This window comes from Sylvia atricapilla, chromosome 9 (assembly GCF_009819655.1).
Source record: "Sylvia atricapilla isolate bSylAtr1 chromosome 9, bSylAtr1.pri, whole genome shotgun sequence".
Classification (NCBI taxonomy): Eukaryota; Metazoa; Chordata; class Aves; order Passeriformes; family Sylviidae; genus Sylvia; species Sylvia atricapilla.
The window spans coordinates 24,263,299-24,282,363 of record NC_089148.1 but is presented as its reverse complement, the minus strand read 5'-3'; the positions used below and the strand labels follow the sequence as shown (position 1 = coordinate 24,282,363).

General features: G+C 57.1%; 1 protein-coding gene across 2 annotated transcripts in view; it reads right to left on the bottom strand.

The window, feature by feature from the left end:
* NEGR1 (neuronal growth regulator 1) overlaps positions 1 to 15,100 on the bottom strand; it is a 169,262-nt gene extending 154,162 nt beyond the window's left edge. For both annotated transcript variants that reach the window (XM_066325306.1, XM_066325307.1), the window contains exon 1: positions 14,931 to 15,100. In XM_066325306.1, the coding sequence (XP_066181403.1) occupies positions 14,931 to 15,100 (170 nt within the window). The remainder of the gene's footprint in view (positions 1 to 14,930) is intronic.
* Between the last annotated feature and the right edge of the window lie 3,965 nt (positions 15,101 to 19,065).

The following is a 19,065-nucleotide window of genomic DNA, read 5'->3' as shown; positions in this document are numbered from 1 at the left end:
ATTGTCATCCCCTGTGCCAGTCCTGGGCACATCATCCCTGTGCCAGTCCTGGGCTCAGCATCTCCTGTGCCAGTCCCTGGGATTATCATCCCCTGTGCCAGTCCTGGGCTCAGCATCTCCTGTGCCAGTCCCTGGGATTATCATCCCCTGTGCCAGTCCTGGGCACATCAGCCCTGTGCCAGCCCTGGGCTCAGCATTCCCTGGGCTCAGCCTCATCCCCTGTGCCAGTCCTGGGCACATCATCCCCTGGGCTTAGCCCCATGCCAGGACAGGTCCTGGAGTGGGATTTCCTCAGCCCCAGAGTGGGATTGACTCTGCTGTGGCACAAGGCCGGGCTGTGCCCCCCAGCCCTGGAGCAGGACCCATCCCCTCCTCTGGCCCAGCCATCCCCTCTGCTCCTGTCTCAGCTCCAATACTGACTTTGTTCTGTTATGCCCTGCTGGGAAGTTGAGCTGGGAGCCCCAGGGGAAGTGAGGCAGAGTTTGGCCATGGGAGAGGCCAAAAGGAGAGCCCAGCCCGCCCTGGATGCCGTGGAACTGCTGAGCACAGTCCAGTCCCTGCTGGGAAAACCATCACCCCACCCCGGAGCTCAGGGCCAGGACCAGGCTTTGCATTCATTCCTTCACTCATTCATTCACTCATTCATCCATCCATCCATCCATCCCTCCATCCATCCATCCATTCCCGCTGTGGGGCTCTGTCCAGGCTGGCCTGGCTCAAACCCGGAGCCTTATCTCCCAGCTCTGGCCTTATCAGCAGAGGCCCGATGCTGCTGCAGACGCTGGGAGTGGCAGGGATCAGGCTGTGGTGCCTGCCAGGAGCGTTCCTCCTCAGGATTCATTTGCATTATCATTCGGAGCCCTTTTTATAGAGCTCCTATTGATTTGCAGAGGTTGCTTGTTGCATTTTAAACCGCAGCCGTGTGTGTTTCAGCTCCATCTCAATTTGCTTCATTAGAAAAGGGGCAGGGTTAATATTTCCTTATTTCCACAGGAAAGCAGCTGCTCCAGAAAATCCTTCCCGGGGCTCTCACCCTCCTCACCCCCGCCTGTCCCGGGCTCAGGGAGGCTCTGCTGCACACATTTCTCTGGGAGATATTTTCTCTAATAAGATAAAGTGCTTGAAAGTCAGCTGATTTTGTCTGAGCAGCAAACTGCAATTTGTACACTGAAAATAATCATTAAAAGGGTATTTTTATCCCCCTCCACGTCCCCACACAGATCTCTGGGTATCTCGTTCCCAGACAGAAGAAAACACATTGAAATGTGTTGCAAAATCCCAAATTTCCGTGTAGTGAGGCCGCCTGACAACACAAACACCACGGAGGCAATTTTGTGTACTCTGCACACAACATTCAGTCTCCACACCTCACGCTGTAGCAGCAAACACCAGAAATACTAATGTCTGCCATCCCAAGCTGTAGCTGTGCTTCATTCCCTGTCCCTGTCCCTTGACCACAACACCCCTGACCCTGACACGGTGCCAAGAGTTTGCTGTGACCCATAAATTCTGAACTGGAACAGAGGGCTTATTTTCCAGTGCCTTTCCCCATCAAAGTGTCTGCTAAACCCACACAGATTTATTATTTCTACTTTCCATAGATAATAAAAATGTGGAGTATTGTGCTGGTTTTCGTCTCCACACGTTTGGGTGACCACGGAGGACCCACCTGGGTGCCTCAGGTGCCTCCTGCTCCTCTCAGGATCTCTGGGCTTGGAAAATCCCCCGGGACCACGGAGTGCCAGCTGTGTCCATCCCCACCTTGTCCCAGCCCTGAGCCCTCGGTGCCTTACAGCACCCCAGAACTGCTGGAGCCCTCCCTTACAGCACCCCAGAGCTGTTAGAGCCCTCCTTACAGCACCCCAGAGCTGCTGGAGCCCTCCCTTACAGCACCCCAGAGCTGCTGGAGCCCTCCCTTACAGCACCCCAGAGCTGCTGGAGCCCTCCCTTACAGCACCCCAGAGCTGCTGGAGCCCTCCCTTACAGCATACAGCACCCTCAGAGCTGCTGGAGCCCTCCCTTACAGCATACAGCACCCTCAGAGCTGCTGGAGCCCTCCCTTACAGCACCCCAGAGCTGCTGGAGTTTACAGGGAACAACATCTGCACATCAGTCATTCCTCCTGACTAACACCGGGGGCTGGGGGAGCTGTGAGTGCTGGGCAGAGCAGCAGCACAGAGCTTCATCACTGCCCCAAAAATCCATCTCTGCCTCTGCACCGGCACCTCTGGAGCCAAAAATGAGAATGGAGCCACAATGCCGGGGTCCCTGAGGCTGGAAAAGCCCCTCCAGGATCACTGGGTCCATCCTGTGCCATCCCCAGCTTGTCCCCAGAGCCCTCAGGGCCACCTCCAGCCCTGCCCTGGACACCTCCAGGGATGGGGATCCAAACCTCTCTGGGCAGTTCCAATTCCTGCCCACCCTTTCCATGGGGAAATTCCTGCTGCTGCCCACCCTGAGCCTCCCCTGGCCCAGCCTGAGGCCGCTCCCTCTCCTCCTGTCCCTGTTCCCTGGGAGCAGATCCCAAATCCCCCCGGCTGTCCCCTCCTGGCAGGGAGCTGTGCAGAGCGATCCAATCTGTGCTGGAAGGAGTGTGAATTCCTCAGCGCGCCCTCGCCCTCCTGTGAAAACCAACAATAAAACTTTACAGCGCCTACAAGTTCCTCTCTATTGTTGGAGGACTTGTCTAGCATCTCATTAGTAGCTTCTCTTCATCCTGCAACTTTAATTAGCAGCTCCAGTGTGGGATTTACCTACGAATGCCATGGGTGAGGAGTGCGAGCTAATGAATTATTCAAAGTAAATTAAGAGACCGAGGGAGTTCTCTTCCTGTCTCACACTAATACACAGTTCATTAGCAGAGATTTTCACCTGTGACAGTCGCAGGTACCTCGCAGGCTGAATTCCTGTGCTCACCTGAAATGCGTTCTGCCTCTGTCCGGGGGAATGTCAGAGCCCGAGTGTTACTGGGAGAGGTTTCATTACCAGTGACAGTCAGTAAATTGGATGCCTGCAATGCGGGATATCTTCATTAACCCCAGGGAGCCTGGCAGGACCCACAGGGATCTGTCACCCACCCCTGACCCCCCGAACCTGACACCTCCTGGAAACTTTCAGCAACTGAGAGAATATGGAGAAAACCCATCCAGTCCCAGCAGCTCCCCCTGTCCCGGGCTGCTCCGAGCCCTGCAGCCTGCCTGGGACACTGCCAGGGCTGCAGGGGTGCAGGGCTGCAGGGTGTGTTCAATGCACGGCTGCTTGGGCACTCCCTGCCGGAACCTTTAGTGCAGTTTATAGCATGACGTGTGTCTGGTTTCTCTCGGGATGTGGGTGTTCCCAGCGCCTGCAGGAGGACCCCGGGATGCCCAGTGGTCTGGGGTGCTAAGGGCAGTGAATCCCCCTGGGCGGGCTCAGTGTCAGGGGGATGTGTGTGAGTGTGAGCACAGCCCTGAAGAGTGTGAGCACAGCCCCGATGAGTGTGAGCAGAGCCCTGGTGAGTGTGAGCACAGACCTGATGGGTGTGAGCACAGACCTGGTGAGTGTGAGCACAGCCCGGGCCAGACTCAGTGAGGATGTGATGATGGGTGTGAGCACAGCCCCACCGTGCCGTGCTCAGTGAGGATGTGATGATTGATGGGTGTGAGCACAGCCCCACCGTGCCGCGCTCCCCGGGGACAGCCGCCTGCCCTGGGGCCATGGGCTCCTGTCCCGCTGGCTGCCCGCAGTGTCCCCTGCAGCTGGCAGTGCCCGGGCACCCTGTGCCCTTCCCGCAGTGACACTGGCACAGTGGCATCGCTCCCCTGCTGCTGCTGCGGGCAGAGATCTCTGCTCCTCGGGTCCCGCCTGCCCCGAGCGGCTGCTGACACTGACCACTGCGCTGGGCTGTTCGCTCCTGGGTCTCTGCCTGTGAGCAGGGGACACAGGAGCACACTGTGCCCTAAATGACTGGGGGAAAGGCACAGCAGGGCTCTGGGTGGGCTGCTCCGGCTGCTCAGCTGCTCTCTGCAGCCCTGTGCCACAGCGGTGACAATGACAAGGCAAAGGTCAAGCTCCCCAGAACAGGTTTTGTATTTCTTCCCCTACCTGCAGCCTACATTAAAATGTTCTCCATCACGTTCCTGCACACAGCAGCTGCCATTCCGGTCACTGAAGAGATCAGATTTTTGGCATTAAAATCCAATAACGATTCCATGTGTTTTAAAGAACAGAATTAATTGCGCAGACCCATTAACTCTCTGAATCAAAGCTCTGGATCCAGGAAATCCCCACAAGAGCCCCTGGCTGTTCTCTGCTGGGACACCAGCGGTGCTGCTGGGGGGAGCTGGGCTTCAGCAGTGCCCTGCACTCCTCTGGCCTGGGAAAAATTAATTTCTCCCTTCCCTCTGTCCAAGAAACCCCTTCCTGCCATCACTGAGCTCAGCAGAGGGCCTGGAGCACCTTCTGCAGAGGCCACCAGGCTGGAGAGGTGAGGAGCTGCTCTGACAGCTGACCCCAGCAGGCAGTGGCCTCTGAGCCCTCCTTCACTGGTAACAAGGAATTGTCCACTTTAATTGTCCACAAAAATTCGTTTGCATTGTGGGGGCTTTGCCAAGGTCGGACTTTTGGAGTTTTCTGCCATTAAAACCTTCCCCAGCACAAGGAGGGTCCCTGACACTGTTCTGCCAAAGTTATTACCCCGAGTTCCTGAAGCTGCTCCCTGTAAACTGTTTTTATTTCCCATACAGTATTTTTCTCCCTTCTCTTTCTGCCCCTTTCTGCCCTGCCAGCAGCTTTGGGAGAGCAGGTCTAGAGAAGCAAAGGTTGGGATTCTCCCCTGTGCCCAGCTGTGCCCACAGCTGGATCCTGGCCCTGGGGGCTTTGCACTGGGTTGAGTTAGGGCCCAACAAAAATCTGATTTTAGAATGGACCCAGCCCATTGCAGTGTCCCCCTGAGCAGCTTCCCTCTTTGCTATCTCCTGTTCAGGAGGAATTTCCCCATGAGAAGGGGGTTTGGGGTCCCCATCCCTGCAGGTGCCCAAGGGAAATCCTTCACTGGCAGAAACAAGGAGGGGTTTTATTTCCTTTTCATGGAGTGTTTGAGCCCCGTGGTGGGTACCTACAAGGGCAGGCAGCAGATGAAGGGAACGTTTCAGTTTGCAAATCCGAAATGGAGAAACATCTCTGTGCCACCCTCTTGGAGACTGTGAGTGAAGTGCCCAAGAGCAGAGAGGGAGAGGGTGAGGGAGTGGGCATCCAGAAGGATCCAGAACTGCCTGCAGGGCAGAAGTGGGGGGTGATAGGAATACTCAAAAGGGAAGAAAAAAAAAATTGAAAAAAAAGATGAGCTTTACCTAAAAAATGCATTCACAGCCACATTCCTGAAACCATCCTTTGAGAACAGATGGTCGATAACCTAAATAATTTTTAGTTTAGGCTCCAGTTTTGCAAGAAATCCGAAATACTCTGTTTCTGCACAAGTCTTGCCCTGGAAAGAGAAGCTGATTGAATCAGTGTGGAAATCATTTCCAGGGACTCTTTCCTGGACCCTTTTCTGCAGGACCTGGCACCAGTGAGGCCCCATGGAGAGCAGAGCTGGGCCCACGTCTGTGACAGAGCCACGGCAAGAGCCAAGTGCCACGGCTCTGCCAGAGCATCTGAGGCTCCCTTTCCCTAAAAATATCCCTTCCTGGGGAAAATGGAGCACCTGGGGAAGCTGCACCCTCCAGGACTGCCTTTTTGGGCCCCCAACCCCACACTCTGGGAATAGACGTGGCAATGTGGAGCCCGAGTCCTGCTGGAGTCAGAGATGATCATCAACCCACCCCAACCTTCATTTCCTCCTGCATCAACACCACCAGACCCACACGTGGAGCTGAGGCCTTGGTTATTTATTACACCTGCAGACCATTCTTCAGCGTGGATCTGAACTTACACCAACGAGGATGATAAAATCACCTTCCTCCCTGAATAACCAAGCCGGGCTAGCAATGTAAAATTAATGGCACGGAATGAAAATGTTGGGCAGTTTCAAAATAAATTAAGTGTGGAAGCAGGTTACGTTTAATCAAGCTGTCATGCAAATTAGCAGCCTCACTCAGCGAGGACTATTTAAAGATCTTTCTGCGCTGGTGAAAATGTTTTTGGAAGCTCTACAGGAACAGTCTCCGTTTTGTTGAGGCACAGGAATGTTAAAAAGCTCCCCCAGAGCAGGGTCAGGATGTGGATCCCACGGAGCTGTGCTGAGAGGGAAGGGGCTGGGGGCCACTGTGCCCAGAAAACCCAAATGGGGCTGCTGCACACAGCTGCTGGAACAAACCACACGGCCCACAGCACAACAACAGGGGAAAGTGAAAGCAAACAAAGCCACGAAAAATACCAAACCAAAGCAAAACAGAACTGAAACCAACCCAAACAAACCAAACAATTCTATAAACACAGAATTCTCACAGGGACAAATGGGCTGGCTTTGGCAGGGAATTTAAAGCTCATCTCCTTCCAAAGCTTCTGCCGCGGCAGGGACCTTCCCCTGGCCCCGGGCACTGCGGGCTCCGGGAATGCTCCGGGAATGCTCCGGGAATCCCAGCCCAGCCCAGCCCCTGCACACAGCCCGGCAGGGAGGGCTCTTCCACAGCCAAACTCTCCCAGCAGAAGTGCCCTGCCTCTCGTGGTTCGTCTGCTTTTTATGAGTTTATGAGATCTGAATTTGATCAATTTAGGAAGGAAGTGTTTTGTCCCCAAATGTGGCAGCGACTCCTGTGCCCCCTCTCTGGTTCTGTGAGGTTGTCACCAGGTGCTGGCTGGAAATGCCCTGAGCCTGGGGAGGAGGGGACAGCAGCCCCTGCGCTTCCTGCACACAGTGCAGGGCTGCCGGGGTGGGACCAGCCCAGGCTCCACGGGGGTATCCCAGGGTCCAGGGAATATCCCAGGTTCCATAGGAATATTCCGAGTTCCATGGGATTATCCCAGGTTCCATGGGAATGTTCTATGGGAATCTTCCAAATGCCATGAGAATACCCCAAGTTCCAGGGGAATATTCCAGGCTCCCTGGGGATATTCCAGGGTCTGTGCAGGCTTTGATGAGCCCCAGCCCAGCTCAGGGGGTGACAGAGCCAGTGGCCAGCTCAGAAGGTCTGGGCTCTGAACACAGATCCTGGTGTGCTGGGGAGCACCTCCTGTCCCTGTCCCCTCCTGACCCCATCCCAGCCCTGCCTGTGTGCCTGGGGATCCATCCCAGCCCTGCCTGGGGATCCATCCCAGCCCTGCTGACCCTCCCCTGGGCAGAGGCTGTGCTGCCTCCCGCTCTCCTTTACACCAGCCCAGTAGAGGGAACAGCAGAGGAGGTGATTTCCTGGAACCAAATTTATTTTTAATCCCCGTGTGATGGTTCTGGGCTGACTGCCTTGAAAACCCTGATTCCTGTGAATTTCATCCACTTTTTTGATTCTGTGACTTTTTGTGTTTTATACAGGTCCAAATCCATTTTCCTTTTACGAGATTCGCCGAGTGGGGGCTCAGAAGGAATATTGTTTTGAGGTATTAATGCAAATCAAACAGTGGAATCGAAGGTTAAGGGTGACTCAGTGTGTTTCATGAGTCGAGGTGGTTGTGACAGGGCAGGAGCAGGAACCCAGAGCTGACTGTGGGAAGGGGATGCTCAGGAGCTGTCCATGGAGCCCAGAAGGTGTTTGGGTAGTGGATGTGGCCAGCACAGCTCCAATAAATCAAATAAATCAAATAAATCCAATAAACCAAGTAAATCCAATAAATCCTGGTCAGAGTCCGGCAGCCCACTGAGAACAGCTCAGGGTAAATGTTCTGGGGGTGATGTTGGGAACTGCAGGTGAGAATCCAAACCCACACTGAACCAACTAAAGCTGGAGGAGAAGTCACTAACCCTGAATTTGAGTGAAATCCAGAGAACCAGAGACTAGCTCTTCTTGGGGTTGAGGAATTTCTGCCTGATATCCAATCTAAACGTGCCCTCCTCCCTGTCCCCTGCTCCTGCAGGCCTGGGGGTGTCCCGGGGTCCTCTCTGCCCACCCTGGGCCTGCCCACCCAGCCCTGATCCTCCCCTGTGCCCGGGCCAAGCAGCCAAACTCCCCCTGCCCGTCATCCCCAGCTCCTGTCACCACTGGGCTGGAAGAGGCTTTTTCACATTTTCACTCCTCAGCCTGGGGCCAGCCCCAGCTGCAGTCCCCCCCCACATGACTTTGTTATCCACATTTAATTTCCTGGCTGTGCTTTGTGTTCAGTGCTTGCACCTTCACACTACCAGAAATGAAACATCAAGGGGGTTTATGCAGGTTAAAAAAAAAAAAAATTACAAACTAAATAAGATAATTAAATTAATTTGAAAGTAATTTCGGACCATGTGCAGGACTCTATACCACAAAAAAAAGAAAAAAAAAACAAACCCCAAAACAAAACCAACCAGGAAATAAAAGGAGCTGTGACAAAAGCTATATTTTGTTCTCTCTTCTCCTGCTCTTTAATAGTCTCTGAGTGAAAAGTCTAGTACAATTTTCTAGTCCACTTGTTCCAGCCAGGGGGAAAACTGCTCGTTTTAATTAGGCCACTTTCATAACAGCTTTCCTGCTGCCCCTCCTCCCCTGGGTGTGGCCAAGGCTCTGCACCTGGGGCCTGCTGCTCTTCCCTCAGCGCCATTGCTGCCCCATCCCATGGATCCCATCTATCCCATGAATCCCATTCAATCCATCCAATCCATCCATCCCATCCCATCCCATCCCCGGGTCTCCAGCCCCCTCCTCAGCAGTCCACAGCCCATGGACAAAGAGCAAAGTCTGCACAGAAACTCTCAAGGAGAGATCTGGGTTGGGAGGAGCTGTGAGCACCCCACATGCCCTCGCTGAGCCCAGCCCAGCCCAGCGGTGAGGACTCCACTCCCTGCTTCACCCACACCTGTCTGAGCCCCCTGAGCCCAGCCCAAGGGCAGGAGAAGACACCCAGCCTGGCTGGGTCAGTGCATGGGCCAGGAGATGCTCATGGACACCAGGGATCTCCAGGACATGCTCCATGGACACCAGGGATCTCCGTGGATCCCCAGGAGATGCTCATGGATACCAGGGATCTCCAGGAGAGGCTCATGGACACCAGGAACCAGCTCATCACCACTGGGCTCAGGGACACAGCAGTGCCCTATTCCCATTGGGATCAGGGACACAGCAGTGCCCTATTCCCATTGGGATCAGGGACACCAGGAACCAGCTCATCACCACTGGGATCAGGGACACCAGGAACCAGCTCATCACCACTGGGATCAGGGACACAGCCCTGCCCCATTCCCATTGGGATCAGGGACGCAGCAGTGCCCTATTCCCATTGGGATCAGGGACACCAGGAACCAGCTCATCACCATTGGGATCAGGGACACAGCCCTGCCCCATTCCCACTGGGATCAGGAGGAGCAGCAGCCCCATTCCAGCCCCATTCCAGCCCCGTTGCTCCATCCCGTGGGGCTGCCTGGCCCATGGGGGCAGTGGCCCAGCCCCTGGGACATCGGCTGCTCCCAGCTCCCACACACTGTGACAAGAAGAAAGTCATTAAGTCCCTGTTTTCTCCTCAACAGAACAGCCCTCTGGAACAAATCCCAGTTTTTATCCCTTACTGACTCCTTGTTTTGTTAGCTCCTCTGCAGAACAGCTGAAACATTCACCATCATTTAAAATGATGAATTATTTTAATTTGCGCTGAATTTATTTATTATTGCGGCCCAGACAAGAGGCGAGTGCCATAATGTGCTCGTTTAATAATTGGCAGGGATTGGGAAGGGGAAATTCTAATGCAAACAACAACTTCATTTACTGGGGGAGTGCACAGGAGCCTGCACGTCCCACGGTCACATCCCAGGGACGAAACTCTTCGGAGCCAAAGGATTCATGATCCCAAATTTCACCAGAATATCAAGAGTATATGCAAGTCAAGAAGTGAACCCTGTGAAATCATAAAGGCAAAAGTGAACTTTTATATTGATATTTGTTACACTCTGCACAGACAGCACTGCCTGTGCTCACAGCCAGGCACTGGAATGCTGGGATGGACAGAGGATCCCAAAATTCCAATTACAATGTACTCACTGTCCACCCTCTCCTGCTGCAGAGCTCCCTTTCCCAGGGCCCAGGCCTCAGTAACACAAGTGCCAGGGGTGGAGGTGTGACAGAGGTGTCACAGCTGTCCCAGGACACCACCGCTCCGTGGGCAAAGGCTCCCAGCTATAAAGGATGGCTCTTCTCGGGAAAGAAGGAACAACTGCTAAACCCCAATCTCCAAAAGTCACTGGCCTCTCATTAATTTAAATATTAATTAGGCACCCACATCCTGCTGGGGGGGTGATCAGTTTTGGGTGCAAAGTTTGCCTGACAGAGGACCTCCAGCCCTCTCCAGCCTTCTCTGATCACAGCTGGATACAGATCACAGCTGGACACGGATCTCTGCTGGACACGGATCTCTGCTGGACACGGATCTCTGCTGTGCAGCTCCCTCTGCTCCTGCTCCTCCCTTTGGGAGCACCACTGCCGGGGTGTTCCCGCTCCAGGTTTGACTCTTTCCATGAGGAACCCACAGTATTGCACAAAGTGCAGAGCACATTCCCTGAACTCCTCCTTAACCACCCGCTGCTAAAAGATCCTCTGCATTTCCCACCCATGACAGCTCCTAAAGCCCAATTTGCTGCGCTGACACGACGTAAAGGTGCTGTAAAGGTATATAAAGATTCTCTCACTTAGACTTGTTTTCATCACCGGGGAGCTTTGAGGAAAACAAAACGCACGATGAAAAACCTTTCCGTGCTAGCAAACGCCTTTTGATCCTCCTGGGCTTGGCACATGCCCATCTGCAGGGGGGTCCGATGGCAGGGGTCTGCTGCCACGTCCCCGAGCCCCGGGCTGTGTGACAGCCCCGGGGACACCTGAGCCGTGCCCGGGGCAGCCCCCGCACGGGAAAAGGGCCATTCTCGCTTTCCCCATCGCGGCAGGACGCCTCTGCCGCCGTCCCGAGCTGAGCCCCGGCCCTCCGCACACCCCGGGAAAGGGCCAGCAGCCCCTGCCTCTGTGTGCAGGTGGCCTCTGGCCTCCCGGGGCAGCCGGGGCGGGGACACGGGGGGACACGGCAGGGGACACGGCAGGGGACACGGGGGGACACGGCAGGGGACACGGGAGGGTACAGGAGGGGACACGGGAAGGGACACGGGAGGAAACACGGGAGGGGACACAGGGGACACGGGGGGGACACGGCAGGGGACACCGGCCGCCCCCGCAGGGCTCGGCATTTGTCACCTCTCCTAAAGCCCTGGTGTCCCGCAGGTGCCACCAGCAGAGGGATGTGCAGTGCACACACTGGTCCCCTCCTGAGGGGATCCTGCCGGGGACAGGGGGACGCTCTGCTCTGCACACACAGATCCCTCGATCCCCACCACTCCACAACACACCGAGTTATTCCTTCAGTAAAGCCATGCCTTTCGAACTGCCTTTCTCCCCTTCCTCCTGGATCCTCATAAAATCTTCCCTGCCTGCCTGGGAAGAGCACAAAAAGGATGCAGGATGGAATTCTGCTGCTGGAAATCAGCGGCCTCCCAAAACCATTCTGCCATGCAAAATAACTCCGTTACTGAGGGAATTTCTTATAACTTCAGCAAACAAACAGCGCTGGGGCTGCGGGGACCCAGCACCCACTGAAAACAAACAAAGGGCCCAAGCCTCAGCGGCTGAGGCAGCAGAAACAACTCATCACACACAGAACTCCTCAGCTATGGAGGGATCCTCCTTAAAACCCCCGTGCTGGCGAGTTCCTGCACCAAAACAGGTGCCCAGTGACGTCCTGGGCAAAGCTTCAGTCACCAGTCCCTTGGGAAGGAACACGTGGGTACTGGGACTGCTGCTGTTGGGGAGGGCTGGCCTGGGCACCAGGGGACACTCCCGGCATCCCTGTGCCAACCGAGGCACCAGGGGACAGTCCCTGTGTCACCTGAACACCAGGGGACAATCCCAGCACTCCTGTGCCACCTGGCACCAGGGGATAGTCCCAGCACCCCTGTGCCAACCGAGGCACCAGGGGACAGTCCCTGTGTCACCTGGGCACCAGGGGACAATCCCTGTGCCACCAGGGCACTACAGAAGAGTCCCAGCAGCCCTGTGGCACCTGTGCCTGCCCCAGGGTGGCGAGGACACCCATCCTCAGGGTGAGCGTGGTGTGGCAGAGCAGCAGCAGCAGCACAGGGAGCAGCTGCTCCAGGACAGGGAGGGAATGATCCTCACCGTGTTCTGCTGCAGCACCGAGAGGATGCCGTGTGTTTGATCCAGGGTGGATGGATTACCCCGAAACATGAATTAACCATGGGAAATGAGGGAGCTGAAGTGCTTGTTTCACTCTGTGTTGGCACTCCGAGGCCTTTCCTGGGAAACCTCAGCAGCCCAAGGAGCTGCTCCTCCTCAGGCAGGACAATGACACTTGGGGGGAGAGCCCACCCTGCCCTGGGCTCGGCAGGAGGGGCTCTGGGGCCCTGTGCCCTCTCCCCTGCTCCTCCAGCACTGAACAGGACTGGGCAGTGAAAGGTGGTGCCCAGTTCCAGCCCCTCAACCCTCTCTGCGGGCATCCCTCAGGGCCCAGCCGCGGCCAGAGCCCAGCCAGAGCCTGGCCAGGGCAGTCCTGGGGTGGCTCCAGCCCAGCCCCAGCCCAGAAATCCCCCTCAGCTCCTGGGAAATGCTGACTCAAAGCCGCGGCAGTGCCGCCCGTGCCCCGGCAGTGACTGAGCACGGGAGATGCCTGCCCTGGGCACGGGACTGACCTGGGCACGGGACTGCTCTGGGCACAGGGCTGACCTGGGCACGGGACTGCTACTGCCCTGGGCACAGGGCTGACCTGGGCACGGGACTGCTCCTGCCCTGGGCACGGGACTGACCTGGGCACGGGGCTGCCCTCACACACACCGACCGGGTGATTCTGGAGCCCTCGCTGGCACACATAGGATGAACTCAGAGCAGGGAGTGGGAATCAACAAGTGCTGGCCACGGGAGCCCACGGCCACCCTGCCCAGAGAGAACAGGAGCCACCAGAGCCACCCTGCCCGGGGAGAACAAGAGCTGCGGGCACAGCCACTGCCAGGGCTGGGTTCACAGGGCTCCAGAGCTGGGAGAACAAATTCCTTTTTCAGGACCCGAAAGGCTTTGTCCAGCTCGCTGGAGTTTGTGTTTGAACAAAGAACCCATTTCCAGTACTTCCAATACCTCCAGCAATGACTTTAGTGTATATTAAATATATTTACAGTACGAGCGTCAACCAGGGACAGGCGGAGAGGAGCAGAGGTGATGGGCAGTGAGAGGCTGGGGATAAAGAGCTTGGGGCTCACTCCTTCTCCCTCTGTGATCCTGCATTGCCCCTTTCAAGTCACAGAATGACCCCAGTTTTGAAGGAAGCCTGCCGAGGGCACGGGAAAGGAGAGGAGTTAATCAGAGGGCACGGGGGATCAGAGCCAGGAGCAGCACACGGCATTCCAGCATCCCCCGGCTCCATGCCGGGGCTCAGCAGCGCTGCCGACGCCTCCTGGAGCCGCGGCTCCTCAGCGAACACTCCGGGGCCCTCCCGGAGAGACCCTGGCGAGGTTTCCAGCGCTGAGCTCCCGTTCCATCCCTGTAAGCCACCTGGCCGAGGCAGCTCCCAGCTCCAGCCCCAGGCCCGCTGCCGGGATGTGCCCCAGCTGAACCCGGAGCTCCTCCCGGGAGCGATCACACCATCCTTAGTGAGGGAGCTTTAGACCTATTTCGGTGCTGACCGTGTTTGATAGCGTCTGGGTGTGCCTTAACAGCCTGTGAACCCATCGAGTTCCTCTCTCTGCAACAGTGCGAATAAACCACTACTTAATTACGATTTCCTGCGATTCTCCATTTGTGCCACAGACAGCACGAGGACCTGAGCACGTCTCCAAATACAGAGGATAATTGAGGTACACACAGAAACCACTTGTCAGCTGCCCTACATAGACATCTACTGTATTTTCAGGAGCTACTACAACAGGAGCAGCCTAAAAACGCTTCCAAATCCCGACCGAAAATGCCTCGTGCAGCATTTTACAGCAGACTGCTGGATCATTAAAAATGCTCATGGATAAAATGCATCCTTAACCTGGAGACGTCCGTGACAGCCCAGCAAAAAATAATAATACAGCCAGAGACTCCATAGCTGAGAAGTGCTGCTAATTAAATCAGATTTCTCATCAGCCAGGAGCTTCAAGCAACTGCAACAACCATATATTCCAGAGCAGGAGAAAATGGGGGTTCAGCTGTGGTAGGATCAAAGCAAAAGTGCAACACACGGATAAAAAGTTGGAATAGGGGCTGGGGGAATAATTCAGTCGAGGCAGGGGCTGGCTGAGCACACAGCAGAACGAAAGGTTCCAGTAGGCTGAGGTATCTGGCTGCTGGTAAACAAATTCTGCTCCAGCCGGGAGCAGCTCCGGGAGCACGGGCTCCTTTGGGAGAGGCAGAGCCACGGGCAGCACAAAACCTCCCCGGGCCTGGGGCCAGCCTTCCGACCCTTGGGAAATACCGAACCGCGTATCCCAATAACTAATTCCGGCGGTAATGCTCCCGGCAGGGTCTGATCGTCCTCTCCCCGCCACAGCCCCGCGCCGCTCGCTCTGCAGAGCCCCGAGCTGCTGCCGGGAGCCCAAACCGCATCATTTCACCCCGACAACCATCGCCAAACTTCCAGCCACAGCCAGGGCTGCCGAAATCGAGTTCAAACGGGGCGAACAGCCAGTTCCCCGGGGCCGCGGGTGCCGAGGGGACAAGTCCCCGCATCCCCGGGGCACCCCGCGAGCAGCCGCGGCCCCGCAGGAGCTCCACCGGAGCCTCGGGCAGCTCGGCGATGCCGCAGCACCTCCGTCCCCGCATCCCTCCGGCATCCCTCCCGCATCCCGCCCGCCCGCGGCCGCCTCCTACCTCAGCACGGCCGTGTCCCCTTTCCTGACCACCAGGTTGTCCACGGCAGAGCCCGGGAAGTCTCCGCCCGGCGCGGCCAATCTCCCGCGAGGAAGGAACCAGCAGAGGCCGAGGAGGACGATGGGCAGCCACTGGTGGGAGCCCCCGGCGCCCCGCACCAGCGGCACCATCTCCGCTCCGCGCCGGCCCCGGCGGCGGACAGCGAGCGAGCGCTGCGGCTCCCGGGAGCGGCGCTGCGGGCGGGGAGCGGCGGAGCGCGGCTGCTCCCGGGCGGCCCCGCAGCATCCAGCGCGGAGAGCAGCGCGCCCGCCCTGCGCTGTGCGGGCCCGCTCCGCCCGGCCCGCCTCGGCCCGCCTCGGCTCGGTTCGGCTCGGTTCGGCTCGGCCCGGCTCGGCTCGGCTCGGCTGGGCTCGACTCGGCTCGGCTCGGCTCGGCCCGGCTCGGCTCGGCTGGGCTCCGCTCGGCTCGGCTCGGCCGGGCTCGGCTCGGCCCAACTCGGCTCGGCTCGGCCGGGCTCGGCTGGGCTGTGCGCGGCGGGCGGTCCCCGCTGCCAGCCCCGTTGCCACGCAGCCGTCTCCTTGGCAACCGGCCCGGCGGCGGAGGGATGCTCGGCCCTCTTGTGCCGCCCTTCCCGCTCCGCCCCCCGGCCGGCCCGGCCCGCGGGCACGCCGAGCCCTCACCCCCCGGGCCCCGCACCCCAAAACCCCAGAGGCCAAAACCCCAGAGCCCCGGACATCAAAACCCCGAGCCCTACACCCCAAAACCCCAGAGCCCCGCACCCCAAAACTCTAGGGCCCTGGATATCAAAACCCCAGAGCCCCGGACATCAAAACCCCAGAGCCCTGTACCCCAAAATCCCAGGGCCCCGCACCCCAAAACTCCAGAGCCCCGGACATCAAAACCCCAGAGCCCCGGACATCAAAACCCCAGAGCCCCGCACCCCGAAACCCCAGAGCCCCACACCCCAAAACTCCGGAGCCCAGGACATCAAAACACCAGAGCCCTGTACCCCAAAATCCCAGAGCCCTACACCCCAAAATCCCAGGGCCCCGCACCCCAAAATCCCACGGCCCCGCACCCCAAACCCCCCGAGCCCCGCCCCCCAAACGCCCTCGCCCCCGCCCCGCTCCGGCCGTGAGGCGCTCCCCCCGGGCGGGGGATGAGGACTGACCCTTTGGCCGGGCCCAGCCCAGGGGCGGCCCCGCCGAGGCACAGCGCCGGGAACGGCCCCTGGGAGCTGCTGGGAGCTCCAGAGCCTTCTGGAACTGAGGGATGCGCACTCTGGTATTTCCATTTCATAACGTTCTACCTCGAGAAAACGACCCCAGGCTGGAGACCTTCACCATCGAGCAGATAAACCACTGACAGGTTATTCCCCCAAATTCTACAGGAAAGCCAGAGACCTGTACTACAGAGAAAGAAACATCACCAATGGGTTATTTCCTAAAATTGGCCCAAGACATTCAGAGCTCTTCCCCAGGGAGCTAAAACCCACTGATCTGCTGTTTTTTTTTTACCAGGGCACCTTTGCCAAGGACCTGAAATCCACTGGAAGGTTCTCCCAGGATATTTTGAAGCCTGCACCAAGGAGCAGAAATCCATTGGCAGATTATTTCCCGAAATCCCACCAGGGCAGCCAGAGACCTTCACACCAAACCCACCAACATTTCCCCCCAAGGTTCCACCAGGGCACACCCCACCTGACAGATCCCCCCAGGGCACCTGGAGACCCCACCTGAGAGATTCCCCCAGGGCACACCCCACCTGACAGATCCCTCCAGGCCATCAAGAGCCTCTCACCAAGGAACACAAACCCACTGGCAGATCATTTCCCAAAATTCTCCTGGGACACACAAAGACCTTCAAAAAAATCCAGAACCCCCCTGACAGGTGAATTCCCTGCAGACCACTAGGAATGAGCAGCCTCTTTTCCCCGGGGGTCTTCTCCAGCACACACACACAGAACCCCCTGCCAGGCTGTGGCAAACGCACAGAGCAGGGAGCTCTGTTTGCTGCCTTGGTTTACCCTCAGAGCCTCCCCTTTCCAGGTTAAACATTCCAGGCTGAACATTCCCGATTGAACATTCCAGATTGAACATTCCAGGCTGGGCACTTCCCAGCCCCAGATCCCTGCCTGCCCCTTGCTGGGCTCAGCCCACAGGGATTCCTCTCTTCTGTGGCTCCAGAGGAGTTGCCTAAGGAACGGGTATTGCAGGACCGCTGCACTGGGGCTGTTGCAGAGCGATTCCCTGACCGCTCCCGCAGTGATTCAGGCACATCTGGCCCACACATGTCCCGATTGTCCCTCCCGCGGCCCCGCCCCGCCTGTGCCGCTGTCCCTGTGGCATCTCCCTCTCATCCCCTGCCAGGGCGAGCATCGCTCCGTCCCTGCCCACGGTTTGCATCACACGGGGTTGGGAGTAGAACGTTCCAATTAAAACCCCTGATTGTTATCAGGATGCTTCTGCCGCTGGCTGTTTCGGGAAAAGCAGATCCCGTTCCTGGAAGCCTCTCCCTCCATTACCACAGCCCATTAGACCTTGCCAGCGGCCAGCAGGAATCCGAGTGTGCACAGAAGGAACTCGTGCCCTTCTCCTGCGGCACTCGGCGCTCCAGACTCCCTGGGTGAGGAGCGAGAGGGGAAGGGAGGGCTGGGGAGGGGCCCCGTGTCACAGCCCGCAGTGCCCGGCCCCAGGAGCGGGGCAGCAGCCGCTGCTCACAGACACGAGCTGAGCATGAAGAGTCCAAAATACTGCTAGGAGAGAGGTTCCATGCCATTGGGAACTGCTGGCCATGAACACTGGGAGCTCCCAGCAGCACTGAGCTGCTCACAGAGGTGGAGCTCTGCCAGCACCACGCTGCCAGAGATCCACAGTCACCTCTCCCAGACCCGGGAGCTTCTCAAGGGAACAACCAAACCCATTCCAGACGGCTGGAAATCTCAGAATCACAGAATGTGGAGGTTGAAGAGACCCTCAAGATCATCGAGTCCAACCCAGCCCCAACACCTCAACTACATCACAGCACCGAGGGCCACATCCAGTCTGCTTTAAACACACCCAGGGACAGTGACTCCTCCACTGTTATAGACTACAGATAAAATATTCCAGTGTTTTATCACTCTTTCTGTGAAAAACTTCTTCCTAATATCCAACCTGCATTTCCCTTGACACAGCCTGAGACTGTGTCCTCTTGTTCTGTCAGTGCTGCCTGGAGGAGATGGAAGGGCCCTGGAGGAGATGGAAGGGCCCTGGAGGAAATGGAAGAGTCCTGGAGGAAATGGAAGGGCCCTGGAGGAAATGGAAGAGTCCTGGAGGAAATGGGAGGGTGCTGGAGGAAATGGGAGGGCCGTGGAGGAGATGGAAGGGCCCTGGAGGACGGGGCTTCCAGGACCCAGCCAAGGGCTGTGACAAGACAACGGGACCAGCAAAGCCCCAGACCTGCTCCTTAAGGCTTTCTGCGCCTCCTTCCTCTCTAGGATGGACCCAGGCCAAACAATTCCATTTACATAACAACTCTTGTATTTATTCAAGAGTTCTGATCCATCAGAGGGGACTCTGGTCTCACAGAGCTGCAATCCAGAGGGAAATCCAGATTCCCTCACCTGCCAGACCTGTGAGGCTGCAGCGGCCCATCAGACATTGGCCAACACCTTCCCTTCTGGGGCAGAGCATTTATCAGTGTTTGTGCTCCTCTCTGAGCTCTGAGGAGCAGGACCCACGGGATCTGGGGCTTGGCTGTGACAAACTCCGCACAGCTGTCACCTGGGAGGGGCCCTCGGGGGTCCTGGTACTTCCAGTGCTCGGATCACCCAGAGAGAGGCAGGATGGAACAGCCCGGATCTGATTTCAGGGAGAGCTCTGTAACCTTCAGTGAGCCCAATGATGTTCCTTCTGCTTGACCTTAACAAACAATCAAATAATTTGCTCCTCTTTGAATGAGCAGGACAAAGGACATTTATTCACATTGAAAAGATCCTGTAAATCTCAATCAACAATAGCAAAGATGCAGCTTTGTATTTTGTTTCGTTGGTTTGTAGATCCGTATCTTGCCTTTCCTGTAATTTGCAGATCAATGGGAAATGAGCAGGTCAGGGGCCAGGGCAGTTGTGCCACTCAGGGTTGGTCTGGGGGCT